This window comes from Taeniopygia guttata, chromosome 5, assembly GCF_048771995.1.
Source record: "Taeniopygia guttata chromosome 5, bTaeGut7.mat, whole genome shotgun sequence".
Classification (NCBI taxonomy): domain Eukaryota; kingdom Metazoa; phylum Chordata; class Aves; order Passeriformes; family Estrildidae; genus Taeniopygia; species Taeniopygia guttata.
Window position 1 is genome coordinate 15,208,276 of NC_133030.1, and position 18,586 is coordinate 15,226,861.

Below are 18,586 nucleotides of genomic sequence, written 5' to 3' on the forward strand. Positions count from 1 at the left end.
GTAATTTTTACTCCTATCTACCAGAGAGCTTTTCTCATAAAATACAGTAACTGTCAGTGCTTATCAAATAATTTAATTAATGCCCATTGCAGGATAAGTAAGTAAGATAACTCAACATTCTGCATTAATAAATAAAAAAAATGAGAATCAGAGATTCACCAAAAACCCTTTTTGAGATAATGGATAGGACTTAACATGGATGTTGTGAGGAAGCTTTGAGTTGACAGAGAATGCAGTCTGAGCAACAGAGCTAAGAGTGGGTGTACGACACAAGTGTGTGTGGGTTTGTTTTTTGTTTGAGTGTTGAAGTATATTTCAGTACTAAGCCTTCTGAACTCCTCCTTGTATCTGTAAAATGTCCAGAGCTGGGGGTGTTTGGCCTGGAGAAAAGGAGGCTCAGGGGAGACCTTATCACTCTCTGCAAGTCAGTGAAAGGAGGGTGGAGCAGGGTGGAAGTCAGCCTCTTCTCCCAGGCAGCCAGTGACAGGACAAGAAATGGCCCCAAGCTGCACCAGGGAAGGATCAGGCTGGACATCAGGAAAATTCCTACGTGAAAAGGGTTGTCAAGCTTTGGAATATACTGCCCAAGGGAGGTGGTGCAGCCACCATGACTGAAACAGGACTGAGTGCCGTGTCTGCTTGACAAGGTGGTCAGTCGTAAGCTGGACTCGGTGATCTTAGGGTCTTTTACATGCTATACGATCCTATGTCTAACTACTTGCTTGTCAATGTGATAAGTTCTTCAGGGCTATGTAAAATGGGGAGAAACACATTGCTATTAATTTGAAAGTTCACACATTATGCCCCTCTGCACAGAGAACACTCCTTTGCTGTGTTTTGTTGCTAACAATGATCTCAATGGATGCGCCCTGTTGCTGTCTTTTGTTGTGCCAATGGGTCTCCTATAATATAAATCAATATGTGTGTACATGATCTGTCTGCCTGAACTGTGTAAGAACACTTCAAACACTCTAAAAACATAAACTTAAGTCAGTTCTCATTTTTCCGTTTCCCTCTGAAGTAAGCAAGGGATGTGTGGACCTGGCTTTAATATAAGTACTGTGCAAGCTCATCAGGAGCAGCTTGGCCAGGGTTATCTTAACAGTATTCTTTTTGATCCTGTGCTGGCTTTGTGACAATTTCAGACAAAAGTGGCAAAAAAAATTTGTCTGTTTAGACCTTAGTGCACATTGAGGTTTGAGTCTTGTAGTAGAGCTCAAATGAGGCATAGTAACAATTAACATTTGCTTATCAGAGCTTATTTTTGGATTTATATTTAACTTTAGATGTCTGTCAGAGAGGACTTTGTTGGACCAAAATTGATTTCACAGAAACATTAAGGGAGAAAGAACTGCACGACTTTTGGCAGGACAACAAACTCATATGCTGAACTCATTTATAGTTGCTAAACTGAAATTTCCTGTGACACAAAGGCCACCAAGTTGAAGTTATTTTTGAAAATAAATTGAGTAGTTTAGTCACTGCCAAGAAAAGACAAACAGAAAGCCATCTTTAGTTGCAAAAGTGCTTCCTACAATATTTCTAACTTCTACCTATTGTTTCTCCATAGGTGGATGGGATACTGTGCCTGGCTGACATCCTCACTGATACCAGCCATTCTGAAGCCACTCATGCAGAAGCAGCAGCAGTAATTGCCCAGATCACATCTCCACACCTCACATTCACTCAGCATCTCAGCAGCTTTCTGGAAAATATGGAAGAAATTGTGACAGCACTTGTCAGTAAGTTTTCTACAGGACTTCTGAGTCCAGTTAAAATAACGGGTTAGGGATGACCCTTTCATTAGAAACATTCCCTAAATAAGATTTACCATCCTTCCCTTAACAGATAAAATAACAATTTTAAATTCTGAACCAGAGAATTTTGCAATTACATAATATTTTTTTTTACTCCAGGCCCTATGTGAATAGAATTTATTAATATTTGTAAAAATAATGTCTGTGTGAAAGTCTATCTTAAGAGTCTCCAGGGAGGACTCAGCAAAGCATCCTCTTGTCTGATTTTTGTGTGTAAAAGAGGAATATAGAGAGCTGCTAACCTTTATGGCGGTTGTATTTTCCAAACTTGCTAGGACTCAAGGTCACTGCTACATCTGCATTTGTATGATAATTCAGAGGAACAGTAGAGTGTCCTGTAATCTATGGGTATTGTTGCAATAAAATGAAAGATCTGTTTTTCTCGTATAGGCCCCTGATCCATGGTAAAGTGAGACAAAGGTAACAGCAAGACTTTCCTTAAGCTGGGTCAATGAGGATACTTTAGAAAAACAAGATGACATTTCTCATTTCTTTCTAAGAGAGGAATATCTTATTTCTGGCAGTGTGCTCCTTCTCTCTCAGATACCAGGAGCTTTCATTCAAGCATTCTCCTCTCTCTAGTCTAGAAATTCAATTTCCCAGAGCTCCAAGTCAGAATGTACTGTTTGGGGTTTCTAGTTTGATTTCTCATGTATAATTGATCAGTATATTTGGAATTTCTTCTAGTGAACCCAGTGGTTACAGTTAAACTGCAGAACTTCAATTTAAATAGAGGGTTTTGTTTTTTTGTTTTTTTTTTTGGTTGGTTGGTTTTTTCTTTGTTTGTTTGCTTGTTTGTTTTTAAAATTAGAAAAAAAGAGCAGTATGAGTGCTTTGAGGATTCTGCTGTGGCTGGGAATTATCAGAGATGTATTTAGGCATTCTTCAATAGGTCCACACAGAACTAGTGATGCAGAAATCAAGGGACATTTGTTGATGTCCAGCAACAAATGGAGAAGCTTGTGCCCCAACACTGCCCGGAATCCAGTGGGTGGAATTAGCCTGTGCTGAGCTTGGTTTGTTGTAGCTTGCAGCATCTGACCTGATTTGTTTCAGCTGATTTTCTGGGTTATTTTAGTGTACTGCAGTCAAGGGCCAATCTGAAAAGCCTATCCAGAATGTATTAGCTGGTGGATCATTCCTCAGTTGTTGCTCTTTAAGTTCCACAGGCATTTTAGCTGTACATATTCTGCCCAAGAAATGTAAGTGTTAAAAATAAAACATGTATAACTTTGCAAGAGCCTTTTTGGTAATTACACACCACTTTCCTTCTAATATTTATAACTCAGTAATTGAATTACTGTAATATGTTTAATTTTTAAACCATGCAGAAATCCTATTACCAGGTGATTCACATCTTAGTTAAAGTACCTATGTACAAGGGATTAAAAGGTAGCTGTCTCTTCAGCACTTCTTATTGAAGTTGAAAAATATGCAGGGTGATTTTCAGCTACAGAGAATTAGATTTAGAGATAAGCAACATGTACCTTGTTCTAAAGAAGAGGATGGAATTATTCTCATATGGATCATTAACTTTTAGCTTTCTGCCTCCTGTATTTGATTTTATTTAGTTAAATCAAGCTTTATTTTGAACAACGTGCAGTGAATTACTCCCAGTAGAGTGGTATACTAGGTAGAGCGTATCGTTCATCAGGGATTGTAGTGAGGTGTGTGTTGGTCTCTTCCAAGTAACAGGTGATAGAACAAGAGTAAATGGCCTCAAGCTGTGCTAGGGGGATTTTTCATTGGATATTAGGAAAAAATTACTTCATGGAAAGGGTTGTTAAGTGCTGGAACACTCTGCCCAGGGAAGTGGTTGAGTCGCCATCCCTGGAGGTATTTAGAAGCTGTGTGGATGTGGCACTAGGGCACATCCTAGCGATTTAGTGGTGGACTTGGCCGTGCTGGGTTTGGTTGGACCTGATGATCTTAGAAGCGTTTTCCACCCTAAACCCCTCTATGATATTACATAACTGACAAAATTAATTTTATATTTTTTGTTTCCTTTTTTTAACTACACATTTATCGACTTCATATTGGCTAATAAGATCATTGCTGCAAGCTGCAGATGCTTAAATATTTCCTTTAACAGCTGCATTGAAGGAATGACTTTTATTTTCTGCATTCCTAGAACTGTGCCAAGAAGCCTCATCAGGTGAAGTTTTCCTACTGGCTTCAGCAGCTCTTGCCAATATTACTTTCTTTGATACCATGGCTTGTGAAATATTGCTCCAGTTAAATGCAATGAAGATTCTCCTAGCAGCGTGCTCAGACAAACGCATAGTGGATACTCCGTTCTCCCGGGATCAGGTGAGGAATTTCTCTGCAAGCCAATGTCATATAAAAGCCAAAAGATTCCATCACTGTGTCTGTTTTGACATAGCCAATCCTTTCTTGGTTCTTTTCATTATATTGCCTCTTTCTTTATTGGCTTCCGTTCCTTCTTTGGTTTTGGTTGGTTCTTTTTTATCTTTTTTATTATAAAATATTACAGCTCTAACATGATTTTCAAAAAAAAAAAAAAAAAGTTGCAGTTCCATATCTCTAGGATAGTAGCATTTATTGGTTTTTATCATGAATTAGGCCAAATAGTGACTTAGAAATCCAGATAGGTTATGGGATCCCTGTCTTTAGAGGGATTCAAAACTTGACTGGACAGAGCCTTGAGCTGAAGATATATATGGAGCCTAATATATGGAGTTGTCAGTTCAAAGATGAATTAGCTCCAAAAGCTGAATAAGGACCTGATCCCCAGCCCATTGACGTCGGTGGGCTTTGCACCAAGTCCTGTCTGCCTGGTAGATGGTTTGCAAATTTTTATTGGCAAGTACTGCTAATGTACTTTTGCCTTTCTCTTTTCTTCTCACTAGTATTTTAAAATTTGTTTTAGTGATGGGACGCAGAATACTAAAGGTCTGTGATAATGCACAGATGAAATCAGGGAGAATTCTTTTGCTCCTCTCAGGCACTCCAATGCAATGGGATGGTGCAGAGGCACTACTTATTTTGCATCTCAGTGATTAATTTTGCCTCAGTGGTGATGTGTATGAGGTCTGAGGGTTCAGTAGTAGCTGCTGAGGGATGGAGTCTGGTACTCAGCTCCCTTAACCTACTTCTGTTCATGAGGCCTTGTGACTGCAATTAAAAGTCCACCATTCAAGCCTCACAACCTTCCCTTTCAGAGCTCTGAAGTAGCCAAAAGATGACTTATGGTAAATTTAGGATCTGCACTGCCACAGAAGGCTTTGCTCATCTTTAACCAGCAGCCAGGCCTTGGAAATTATGGCACAGTGGACCCTAAAAACTGGTTATTGGTGTTCTAGAGGGATTACTAGGGCTGCTTTAGCTTCTATTAATAGCACTTAGTAGTTTTTCAGCTCCGGTCTGTGTATAAAAAGATAGAATTAAACCATAATTACTGTAGTGCTCTCTGGGCAAAGTCAGAGGTATCAGTTGTGATGTTGTCATGGTTGTGTACTATTACATATGTACAATCCTTCACAGTCTGTCTTTTTTTTTTTATATTCCTCCTGTATGCTCTCATAGCAAATTTTTTATTTCTTTATGCCCTCATCTGAATTCTGCTGCCAGCTGTGAGTTTGCTGTTTGCTCTGGGGATAGCACAGCAAGGCCCTTCTTTTTCTGAGGAAGGTAGATCTTGAAAGGAATATGTATGACCTTTTTTAGGTGGCAGGATTGTTCCAGGCCTTTTGCAGCTTGCAAGCTGCAAGTTCTTCTCACTACCTGGATGAACAGCAAACTGAGTGTCTTCCTTCCAAGAACTGAGGCGATTTCATCCCCCAGAACACCTCACCTTCCTTCTCAGATTGAGAAACTAGAGCAGCAAGGGTGATATTCCCTGTGGTGTGCTGCAGGAAGCTTCTGAGCTGACTCCTTGGCTCCTGCAGCAATGGGAACTATCAAATCCTACCTTGGGGTTTTTACTTAGCACTGGATGTCCAGGTGGAATCTGAGTGCTGCTCATCTTGTCTGTAAGAGCTGCCAGTCAAGCAGTTTTGGTAATGCAAAAGCCTTGAGAGAAGTCTTCCTTCAAATTCCTGAACAAGTGTGTGTTTGACTGATTTGCTCCCCTTGTTTCAGTCTTGTATTTGGGGGTGGGGATGGTGTCTGCCAATTACAGCAGTCTCATGGAATATTTTGCCTTTTAATTTGCTCTGTGCCTATTGGAAAATACACTCAACTGAAAAGAAAAACAGCCCTACAATACTATATTTTATGATGGTATAATAAATTCCAATTTTGGCTTTTGACAAGAAATCCTTTTAGGTAAGTAATGTAGTCAGAACCTTTTCCCAGTATATATAGTATTATATCCCAGGCAGTAGATGTTTACCTAGGGAGATGTATACTAAGATGAGTAGGTTTGAAAATTTTTTGATTCAAGATTTTATTTTGGATTATGGAACCAATGTGAAATATATTTTCATGCACTGATGTCCATTCTGAATAATCAAGTCATGCTGGTCAGTAAAAAAGAGGATTTGGAACTGAGTTATACTAAATGTTGAAATGATTAAACAAAGTAAGAAGTTTCATAACTGATACAAAATGAGGTCTGAATGTTATAGAATTGTATAAAAGACCCCTCAAACTTAAATGTTCTGTTTTTCATACAAATATTTAAGTAGCACAACTACTTATAGAAAACTATCTAATATTTCTGAGTATATTACTACTTTAGCATTAATGGTGATTTAAGAAAATTCTGAAGTGTGCTTTACTGTAAGCCAAAACTGGGAAGAAGATAGCAGAAGTGCTGGGAAGAAACACTGAACTTTGTTTCCCTTTGTGTCATTTTATCTCTTCTTAAATTCACACTATGTCCTTCTAGACAGGACATGGAATTATTATTAGTTATCACCCTCTGTGATGGTACAAATAAAGTCTGCCCAGGCACTGGATATTTGATAGATTGTGTACTGGCTGCAAAAAATATTTTACTGCTCAAAGATCTTTAAAATTGTTCTGCCTTTTGTTTTCTGGAAAGTTATTTTGTCCAGATGATAAAAAACCTAAACTAAGAAAACCCTTTCCTGTCTTTGCTATCCAAAACCAACCCCCTTCTTCTTTCTTTTCTCAGGCAGTGTTAGATTAGGTCAGAAAAGAAATCTAGAACTGAGATCTGGACTTAGTGATAAACAAGATTATCATTGCCCATTTTCCAGAAGCATGTGACTGTTTCTGTAGCCAGCAACATTATAATGAGATTTCTTAGTTTTGTAACAAAATACATAGTATAAGAACAGTCATAAAGCACTATTTTCCAAATTCCCCAGTTTTGGGTCAAAATGGATATGAATGTCCCATATTTTGTTTCTTTCTGCAGATAGTTGTTTTCTGAAGAGAAGGTTTTTTACTTCAAAAAAGCATCAAAATATCTTTCCAGAAGGGTTTATGCCTAAATTCAGCAGTGTAGTGTATGAAGTCTTAATGGGGTTTAAGATCTGTCAGAAGAGGGGTTTAGCAAAACCCCTTATCATCCAGGGTCTTTTTGACTTTAACTATCATCTTAGACTCTACATAGAAAAATATGAAATATGTATGTTTGGGCACAGCATGTTTATGTGTAGTACAATTTTTCTCTCTGCATTCCCACTTGTGTCTTCAGTGTTAGTATTCTCACCTTACCCGTGAAGCTGTGGAGGTATAGCCTAACACCTTCTGATCTCCTTTTATTCAGGCAGACAAAGAATTAATGGGCAGTGAACACATCCATTTTAAAGTGGTTATTCCTAGGTCTAAAATCAGTGAATTATGTTCCACTTTGAGGTGGAGAAAGGCTCTTAAGCTGGAAGGAAAAATTGGAAATGATTGCTGCTTTTTTTCCTTCCCTAATAAATTCTTTCCTGTTTGCTTGGTATTTGGAAGATGCTGCTGGTTTAGACACTGCGATCTTCTGTTTCATTTAAGATTTTAAGTCCTTAATACCATTCTTCCTCTAGGTTCCACATTCTTTGCTCTGCTTTTACCCTTTTTTTTTCCTTATCAGGCATTTGTGTTTATTTTTACTGTCCTTCCTCACTCTTTTCCCCCCTTAAGTAGTAGTATTCCCCTCCATTGTAGTATTAAAAGGAGATAAGAGACAGATGTTACTATAAGATAAAGAAATTTTGACTTCTAAATGTTGCTGAACCCCCAGTGAAAGACTTTGAGAATAATGTTTTTAATGAGAAGAGTATTAGCAGTTCTTTTTAGATTTCCTTTGAAAATCCCTGTCTGTATGAAAGAAACTTGCAGTACTACTTCTCAGTCTGAGTTTCTTGAATGCTGGGGAGTTTATTAACAAAGCCTTTACATGTGGACAAGGTCATAAAAGGGTATTTGCACTGTTTTCTTGCACAGGTCTCTGTTAATATCCAGCTCTGACATTGGTATCATCATCACTAGATATGTGGATGGAATTCCCTTCCCTCTGAGAGACCCGACTGTGCACTCTGGGTGGTAAACTGTACATTAAAACTGTGGGATCCTTTCCAGTATTGACTAGATCACACTGAGAAAACATGCTTTCTACTAATATAGCTAGAAAGAGAACTGATAAATTAAAAAATTAAGTTATTTAAAAAGGCTTAAGAAATCAAGAAAGAAACACGACTGCTAGTAACAGATGCAAAAATGAAAATTAGGCTAAAGTCACCTGACTATCTGAATTTTAACCACACCATTATATTAATGATATTCTATTTAGTTTCCTATGTAAGATTGTAATAATTTTCCTGATGTTTTTTTGCTTTTTTGTTTAACTGCTTATCTCCGTCTTTTCATGCACATGTGACCAGCATAAATAAATAACAGTACTGGCTGGCATTATATGGTCAATAATACGGATTGTTATATTTCAGGGCTCCAAAACTGACTGTCTATGTTAAACACTAAGATTTTTGAAACAGAATTCCTGCTTATTTACAATTCTGCCTGTCACATTTTAGAATCTGTGTGGGATAAGACAATGTGCTCCCATTTGCAAAGCAAGGGGTTCAGTTGGAAGAATAAAATCTCAGCTCAGTTGAAAAACTAATTTGTGTTGAAAGGCCAATTCGTGCTCTGCTCTGGGGAGATCAGATCTCTTAGGTGCCTTTGGCTGCTTGAACCTGTTTGAAAACCACGAGAAGCTTTTCAATGCCTTAAAGGAAGTCTGAGAGATGGTTATTCTTTCCCCACCATGTTTTAACCTGAAAGACAGAAAAATGTGGCCCTTAGCTCAATCACTCTGTTAGTTATATGCCCTGGTTTATGGGATGTGTATTTTCACAATGTGACCCACTCAGGATGCATGTCCCATGTGCTTCTTTAAAACAAATAATCTGAGAACCTGGCTATTCTGCCTATTCCTTACCTACATTAGTCAGCAATAGGAAGTAAAGTAAATAAAAATGTAATAAAGACTTCCTTCATTCCAAAATGTAAGTTTCCTACAGCTTTAGTCTCTTTTGCTCTGCCTCAGCATGCCAAAAATACACTCCCCTGGCACAGTCTCAGAATAAACCTAGACTTTGCAAGCAGATCCTGTCTCCAACCTCTGTTATTATTTTTGGGAGATGTTAGCTTCTTCTGCTCATCTAGCTGTATTTATTTTCTGTTTTCAGGAAGAAAAGCTAAGTTCCCAATCACAAAAATGGCTACCAGAAGCCAATGGAGTTATTTCCTATTTTCAAGCATTTTAATGTCTCAGAGAGAATGTCCAGAGATTTCTTACTGAAGTTTTTTCTCCTGATAGATAATATCTTGAAAGTCTTTTTCTACCTCAACTTGCTGAAATGCCTGTTCTTGATGCCTGCTAAATGCACTCTTTTGCTGAATCCCTGTGGATGGATCTTGAATTGTGATGTTCAGATGATTTTAACTTGCATTCAGGAACAGAGACTCTGTCTTGCTTCTGAGTAGTATTCTGGTGCCACTTTGTTTCTGAAGATGGCTATCTGGAGCTTTGCAGACACATGATGATTTATGGTTATCTCATTTATTTGAATGAATTACAAAATGCTCTTATAATATGTACAAAAATTAATATTACTTAGCAATGAATCAGCCTTAAAGGAGTAATTAACTAAGAGAATTAGCAATTCTATATTGATCTAGTTTGCCACTCTATTAAATTACTTAATAATTCTTATTTTGAGCTTATGTCTTTCTTTTTATTTTGGGACTGTTGATAAAAGCCTACTGAGCAGTGTGGTTTTGTTATAATAAAGGTATATTAGCATTGCACCTTCCACCTCTGTAGACACTTCCCTCTCCCCCAAATGAGGTACGGGACCCTCAATTGTGGAAGATATTGGCCTTTTAGCAAGCTAAAATGTGCATCTTTGTTCCTTAGTAGTACATTTCACAATAAAGGGAAAAACTTTCTTAAATCTCCTACTAAGGGAAAGTTTTCAGAGAAGCCTTCTGTTTCTTAAGTGTTCTTTAAATTTAAATCTCTTTGATTACTACAGATTTACACTCAGTGTATCTTATTTTATATCAAAGTATTTGTATCTAGTTTTTACTTTTGTAACAAGCATTCAGCAACTTTGTACATTGGTTGATGAGCATTGGTCACCATTAATTGTTTAGAAAAGTTTTATTATAGTATTAGTAATTACGTATTTTAGCAAAAAAAAATTCCAAGGCAACTGTTGTTTGAAGAAAACTATTTTGAAGGTTCTTAAATAACCATGGTTTCTCAAATTTAAATTGTTCTTGACAACTGAAATTCCTACAGTTCAGGGCAAAGCAGACTACAGAACTTAAAAGGAAGATTCACCATTGATAAATTCAACATGTGTGAAAATCTGAGGGAGTGAAAGGAAACTATGTGGGAATAGAAACAAATTTAAAATGATGAAATATATATAGAATAACCAAAAAATATCAACACTGCCAATTTTATAATAATATATGATATTGTCACTAGTATCTGTGTTTAATATCTGTTTACTTATTTTGCTTATAAAAATAGACACTTTTGATTAGATTTCAGATAAATTTCCATGGTAACTGCAAGACTAAGAAGATGATGCTGTATTGACATTTGAACAATATGAAGTAACCCTGTTATTTTTAAAGTTTATTTATTAAACAGGGAAATTTTCCATGGGTCTTAAATATCCCTGTATTTATACTATATATATACTCAGTTCACCAACAAACCATTTAAAGATGAACCGTCAAAGCTTCTGGATTTTGGGTGTGCTTTTTTCAAGTTCTGAAGTTTTTAAGTTCAATTTTAACTTAAAGTTTTAAGTTTTTAAGTTCAGTTTTAACTGCTTAATCTCCTGCTCTTGTGAAAAAATCTTACTACTCCCAGTGAAATCTCTGCATGTTGCTGTTTTGCTAAATTTGTGACCCTTCAAAAGGTGCTAAAAGATGAGCTGGCCTTGAGAATTCCTTTGCTGACGTTCTGCCTTGCCCTGTGTCTCAGTGCCCCGTGGCTCAGGTGTGCAGAGCACAGGGAGGCAGGCAGGTGTTGAGCACAGGAGGAGCCCTGGAGGTCTGTTCCTCTGGTTGTTTTTAGCAGTGCAACTCGTGACACTGACCTGGATCATCCATCCAGCTCCCTTCTGATGGCAAACAAATGTCACAGGGCTTCCAGGACCTGAGGGAGCCAACAGGGAAGGGGGAGAAGGACTTTTTACAAAGGCGTTTTGTGACAGGACAAGAGAAATGGCTTCAAACTGAACAAGAGTAGGTTTGGATTAGATATTAGGGAGAAATTCTTTCCTGTGAGGGTGGTGAGACACAGGAGCATGCTGCCAAGAAAAGCTGAGGATGTCCCATCCCTGGAATGTCCAATGCCAGGCTGGATGGAGCTCTGAGCAACCTGAGCAAGTGAGAAGTGTCTCTACCTATGACAGGGATTGTAATTAGATGATCTCTAAGATCCCTTCCAACCCAAGCCTTTCTATGATTCTATGCTGATTATTTATTGATCAAGTCTATTTTTCTGTGGTCTTCATTACTACAGTGGATTTAGGGTTGCCAGTTCACAAATTGCAGCCACAGGTACTGTATATGCAGGTGAACCCAATGGGAAGAAATGACGATGTCTGACTCAATTCAGAAGGCTGAATTATTTCTTTATTATAATTATGCTAAAATACATTAATATGCTATATAAAAGGAGGATACTAAAACTACATACTACCTTCTCTGACTCCAACACAACTCGTGGCCCTCTCCCGAGAGTCCAGCCACAGGTGGATTGGATTGGCCATCAGGCTCAAACAATCCTCACCAGAATCCAATCAAGCAATCACTCCAGGTAAACAATTCTCAAAAAACATTCCACATAGGAAAAACAAGGACCAGAAATAGAAATTGTTTTCTCTTTCATTTCCCTCTGTGCACCTCTATGAAAATCCTTAGAGGGAGAGAAATGTGCTAGCTACACACAGGTTTAGCAGAGAAAGGCACCTGCAATTCTTGATGGATTTGGATATCAGATAAAGGATTGTGGGCCAGCCTGTGTCAGTCTATTGGACAGCACTGCTAAAATACTGATATTGGGAATGCATGGGTCAAGATCCACCTCCAAAGCAGATCTGCTTAGCAGAGATGCAGGTGCTGGCATAGGGAATTATGCTGGATTCCCTGACAAAATCTGTTTCATAGCACATCTACAAATCTCACAGATCAAGAACTGGCGTGTGGCTTCAGCACATTCTTTCTCCATGGTAGGAAGGCAATGGCAGATGACTTGAGCTCATGTATACTGACTTCAGGAAATCTTTTTTCTTACACTTTGAGTTGACCACAAGTTCATTGCATTGGTGAGGAACCCAAAAAATTGCAAGAATCATAAATTGTGTCAGGTGCCAGTGCTTTGTAATCATGGATTGTGCTCTTTCACAGGATCAATTACTTGAGCAATTAATGAAATTGATATTAAAATTGGACAATAGAGCTTTCATGTTAAATATCTTCAAGCCTTTCAATTATTTCAAAGTCAATTCAGTTCTGAAAGAGGTTTTGGTATATATTCTTTTCCAATAATTTTCAACTATGAAATGAGGCAGTCACTTTTATCTGTACCTGTTTGTGTGCTCCATGTCTCACCATAACATCTGAACTGGTTTGCTGATTTAACAGGACTTCATAGTTATTTTTGAGACTGCCTAGGGCTTTATGAAATTTAGAGCCAGATAATGGGAAAAGAAGCAGAGATAAAGATTGCAGTGTAACCCTCTATCACTAGACAAGAAGAAAAAAAAATCTACAGTGCGAGAGAACCTATAGAAAACATCTGTTTATACTTTTGATCAACTCTGAATACAAAAGAGATGAGGATTCATTAATACCAGTTGTCACAGAAGTGTTACTTTCTGAAGCAAATTGAGTCTACATTTGTTTGTGTTTTCCTCTACAGAGTTCATCCTTAACTGGAAATTTCCTTGAAATTTGGTTTTTATTACAGAGGAAATTTTCATTCATAAGTTGCCTGAACTTAAAAATAGGAAATTGTGGGGGAAATAGAGCATTTAAAGTAAACTCTTTATTCTGCTTGCCTATTATATTTTTATGTTATCCTATTTTGTTACATTGTTTACCTCACAGGAAAACAAATTTTCTAGGGGAAAGAAAGATCTATCCATATGGAGTGAGCTAATCTATGGCTTAAATACCTTTTGAATCCTACTAAGATTTTTACAGATAATATAGGTAGAACTTGATGGTCATTGATCATAAGGGTCTTTACACCCCTCTGGAGAATGTTACATATAAGCCCTCTAAGCTAGTCCATAAATATTGCAAAATATGGGGACCACATAATCAACATGAAGGAAGTATAGCTATAACCTCAAATAATTTTTTTCGTGTCAAAAGATACACACAAACTATTTTTATGTATGAAAATACTTATTAGACAAAATAACTTGAAGCAGTAGAATAATTGGCATGTATTCAAATTGTGATTAATTGAATTCTTCATCTGTGGCTTAGAGAGCCACATGGGGTACAGATTCTGCACAGAGGAAGCAATTTTCATTAACGGGATATAATTTAGAATGAGAAAACATATACACTCTGCCTGCAACACAGTTAATAATTAATATGGAATAAATACATAGACATACACTGAGTTACCATATTTCTACCTGTCACTCTGTAGAGTTTCAGCAACTCATTTGCATGCTAAGTAAGTATATTCAGGGAGATGACACTGTAACACTACCTTCAAAAGTGGAAGACCTTTATGTCACAGCATCGGAAATGAGTCATCCTTGTTTTTAAAATGGCAAAGTGAGATCAGAATGGTGATTTGATCTCATGCCTCCTTACATCTAAGAAGTTTGCTAGTTTCTGAAGTGACACTGTACTGTTAAAAGCTGATAACCAGTTCCAAAACTGACCATTATTTTTGAGGCTGGTCAGTTTTCGTGAATTAGATTAGAGAAAATTTAAAACCTTTTAAGAAATAATATTATTCCTCTTTTGCTTTCTGACCATCTCTGGCATTTATTATTTTGTCTCATATATGCTGTTAATATTAGGATGTGTCTGCATGCAAAAAGCAAACTATTTGAAGGACTGAGAAGAATGTCTTGCAGGATGTGTGAGAAAGTATGTGATATCAATGAAGGGAGTGGCTGACTGAAAGCCAGCAGCACCACAGGGTTCAGGCTCTGTCAGTGGCTTGCTGCATCACTTTAAGCAAGTTGAGTTACACCTAATCTCAAAAACAGATAAAGTTAATTGGGGTAAGAAATTCTATAAATCTAGATCTCAGAATGTGCTTGTGCACATATCAATACAGAATGTGTTGGTACAAAGCCTAACCATGGTCTTTACCTCTGGAAAGGTATAAACAGAATTTTAAGTCCAGTTACTTTTGAGACAGTGTCTTGACATGCACACAATTCTTGACTTCAACAAAACTGAAAAATATTCCTTAAATATTCCCTTGAATCAAAGCTCAAAACTCAAAATCTGTTGCAAAGATTTCTTAGCATTTCACCTGAACCAATTCAGTGCAATAACAGCACTCCCAAATATTTGCCATATTTATTTTATGAACCACAATGATATTTAATATTACTGAATTATAGGACTGGACTTCATATTTCCTTCTCTATTTTACAACAGGTGGTAACAATATTGGCAAACATGTCTGTATTGGACCAGTGTGCTTCAGAAATCATTCAAGGAAATGGTATGTATTTTAGCTGAATTGTATTTTATTTTTATTTCTGGAGAGTCTGAGTAGATGAGAATGTAGTACTTACAAGGTAAAGGAGAAAGGCTTCACTAATAAAGCTTCATTTTGCATCCCGTCTCTGCTGTATGTTGCGCATTGCTGTGGGGTACAAAATGAGCCTGGGGATAGTTCCACATAAACGAAATAAAATGCCACTGTTTTAGGAAAACTCATTTGTGACCACATTGCTGGTGTTCTGCATGTGTGACTTGCTCCTGGATGCAAAGCAAAGTAGTAAAAAGTGTTTCAGCAACCTGTAAAGTGGTATTACAAATAATATAGTGATAAGATATTAATGCCTTATTAATACACCTTAAATGTATGTATTATATAATAATGTACATTAAATTACAATGAAAATTCACATATATTGCTTTGCTAGGCCAAATAGGCCTAACTCATGCTGGGTGCTGCAGTGGATTGTCAGGGACGATGACAGCAAGTAAAATTTGTGTATACACTCCATCATGGAATTTCACAAAAAGCATTTGCCCCTTGGCTTTTGAGAGGGGTTGGCACTTATCCTGTGTAAAACCTTTTTTGTGTCTCCCTAATGTTATAATAAACAGGTACTAGTCAGAGGCCACATTCTGAGAATGGTCTTTGAATGCTGGAGAATTTAGGTACTTTCTTCTAACTCTGACTTTTTTGTATGTTGATTGATTATTATCTAGCTGCATGGTTCTGATGATAATTCTATGAATTATTTATGCAAATGTTCTAACAGTTAAAATCCTCTGATGCTACTTGATGTAATCTGAATGCCTAATAGCATATAGAGTTTAATAGCACATAATTGTCTTAAGACTTAATCGAGAAAAGAGAAACCATCTTCTTTTTTTGTGGTGCTACAAGAAGAATATCAACTCCTACAGGCAACAAGAAGTTAATGAAGCTACTTTGACAGGGATAACATTGTCTCTTCTGGAGTGAAGAGTTATACAGTAAAGTTCAAGAAACATATTTTCATCATTTCCTTCATTAAAGGATTCCTCATTCTAAAATACCATTAAATATTTGAGAAGGAAACTTTTAAAGGCTTGCTTAAAAATATGTAAATAAACAAAAAAATTACTTTAACTGAGAGTGGAACTTCATTTAGAGACCTGATATATGTGACTACCGGTTTTTCAGTTAGTGATTACCTTAAGGGTAATTTAGAATTGAATGAGGAATTACATTTTGTTGACTGAAATTGTGAACTTTAGAATACCGACTTTTAGAGGAGGAAAGAGTTAATGCATTTTCTAGTTCCAGAGCTTCTGTAGCTTCCCACTGAAGACAAACATGCATAGATCAGATGTGCCTGGGTGCTGAAGTCAAAAACACAGGCTTCATTTATGTATTCTCCATTCTCCCTTTTTGGGCAGTGGCTGGTCTGTATTAACCCAGCTTTCCTTTTACCCCTTTACCTTTTTTGCACTGATTTTTTTTTTTTGTTGGAGGGTGGATAACGACGGCTCTTGCATCTTTGTAGGTGTTCAGCTTTTAATGGAGATGCTCTTTGAGAAATGCTCCTCTGGAAATGCAGCAGAAGCTGCAGCTTGCGAGCGAGTCCAGCAGAAATCCGCAGTTACCCTGGCGCGGCTCAGCCGAGACCCCGAGGTGGCAGATGCAGCTGTGAAACTCAGCTGTAAGGATGTGTCTCCTGCTTAATGGCACTGAAAGATGGAGGACCTGCCAGTCATGGAGAAGCTCTTTGCAATTTTTAGCCTCACTTGGCGAACTTTATGAGAGATATTCCCTATAGAGTCTGTCCAGAGGATGACTGAGGAGATGGAGCTAAATGAACCTCTGGCTTGTTTCCCAGAGGAGCCTGAGGTGCAGCATGCACTCAACACGTGGCTGTGCCTTGCTGTGCCAGCTGACACTGCTGCCTCCTCTTTCCTTTATGCAGGATCTGTCAGGGCACAGAAAACTGGCACCCCAGCAGGTCCAGATGGGATGAATCCAATGGGAGGAAATGTGTTCTTTGGGTAGGAGTTTTTTAAGGTGTGTGGGAGGATTGGTAGGGAAGAAGTGGAGGTCACAATTTCCACTCTGAAACTGCAGCAGCAAGTAAACCCAATTTATTTGTTTATGCTTTACAACTGTTAATTATGACTGCTCTGAACTGCATAGCTCCATGAAAAGTCTCTTAAGTATTTGCATATCATCTTTGCATTAGATATCATATCTACTAAAAAAAGATAAATATGATGCACCTAAAAAATATCACAAAATGAGAAGTTGTTTTTCTAAATTATTTCTCCTGACACTCTTTTGTTGCTCTCAGGTATTCCTCGCCTGATTAAACTTTGCAGATCACCAACAGAAAGAAATAACAGTGATTCTGTTTTAGTGGCATGTCTGGTATGTACATTTTAGTCTTTCTTTCATGCTTATACTGGAAAATTAAGGAAAAAATATCCCTTTAGATTTCAAAATGCATAAGTATTGCAGAAATGTTTTAAATTCATGTCAGGGTCTCCTGCTTTTCCCCTTAAGCATAATCCTGTACACTGTCAATTATTCATCCTCAAATTGAAGACTTAAGCACATAAGGAAAAATGGCTTCATCTTCACATTATTTGGCATCAAAAATTTTCCTTGGAACACTTTGGAATTTAAAGATTCATTAAATCCTAAATTCTAGTCTGTGATGGTTCTATGTTTGTTGAAATAGCCTTGAGTCACGGGGGTAGCAGCCCTTTATCAGCACTCACGCATATATTTGAAAATATTTATGTAAAACATCCAAAAAGGTGAAAAAGAAATTTCTTGCTTCCACTCCAATCCAATTTTTTGTTCTATTTGTGCCACCAAGACAATACAGTGCCCAGCAAGGAGTGGGCACCAGAAGCTTAGGACTGTCTCTGCTCAGGAGAAAGATCCCATCTGTTGGCCCTGCACTGCATGGATTGTGAGCCGAATGCCAGAGCTGAATGATTTCACTGAGCTTTTCATGAAAGGGCTCTGGGGACATGGGTGATCTAGGGTTGGAGCAAAACCTCTGGTGAATGAAGACTGAAGAATACTCTTTGACAGTGCTTTATGATATTAATGTAATTTTAAATGTAAAAGTAATACTCAGTTATTGCAGCTTGGTTATTTCAGAAGGCCTCATTCAGGATGAAGAAAATATAAATGTGAGCATATAAAATGCTGTGATTGTTCTTCCTACATGCCAAGAAGACTTGTTAATCTTGTGTGGTTACAGCAGAGACCACAGAGCGATGGCAGCAAACCAGAGTATGATTTTTGTCTCACTCAAGTTGTTGCTGCACATTCCTTGAATCCATGCCTATTGCTTGAGATGTTACCTACCTCCCTGTCTCAGAAATTTGTCTTCTCGTGATATTTTAATAACTGCCTGAAGATGTTTTTGATAAAAGTGTGTCAAAAATATTGTCCTTGAGACATAAGCTATTTCAAGCTCTGATAGGTATTGTCACTGGTGCCTGAGGGCTTGCACTGTATGTAGACCTGCTGCTCAGGTCAAAAAGTAAAGTGCCCCAAAATAATTGCCATTGAATAAATTTGCATGAGGGAAGATTAATCTGACAGATGAAGACAGTGAGATTACTCAGGC

General features: G+C 37.6%; 1 protein-coding gene across 2 annotated transcripts in view; it reads left to right on the plus strand.

Annotated features, from left to right (window-relative positions):
- Positions 1–18,586, plus strand: part of INSC (INSC spindle orientation adaptor protein) — a 129,195-nt gene that overhangs the window by 108,844 nt on the left and 1,765 nt on the right. For both annotated transcript variants that reach the window (XM_072929654.1, XM_072929655.1), the window contains 5 exons: positions 1,571–1,742; positions 3,949–4,127; positions 14,904–14,970; positions 16,493–16,648; positions 17,291–17,367. In XM_072929654.1, the coding sequence (XP_072785755.1) occupies positions 1,571–1,742; positions 3,949–4,127; positions 14,904–14,970; positions 16,493–16,648; positions 17,291–17,367 (651 nt within the window). The remainder of the gene's footprint in view (positions 1–1,570; positions 1,743–3,948; positions 4,128–14,903; positions 14,971–16,492; positions 16,649–17,290; positions 17,368–18,586) is intronic.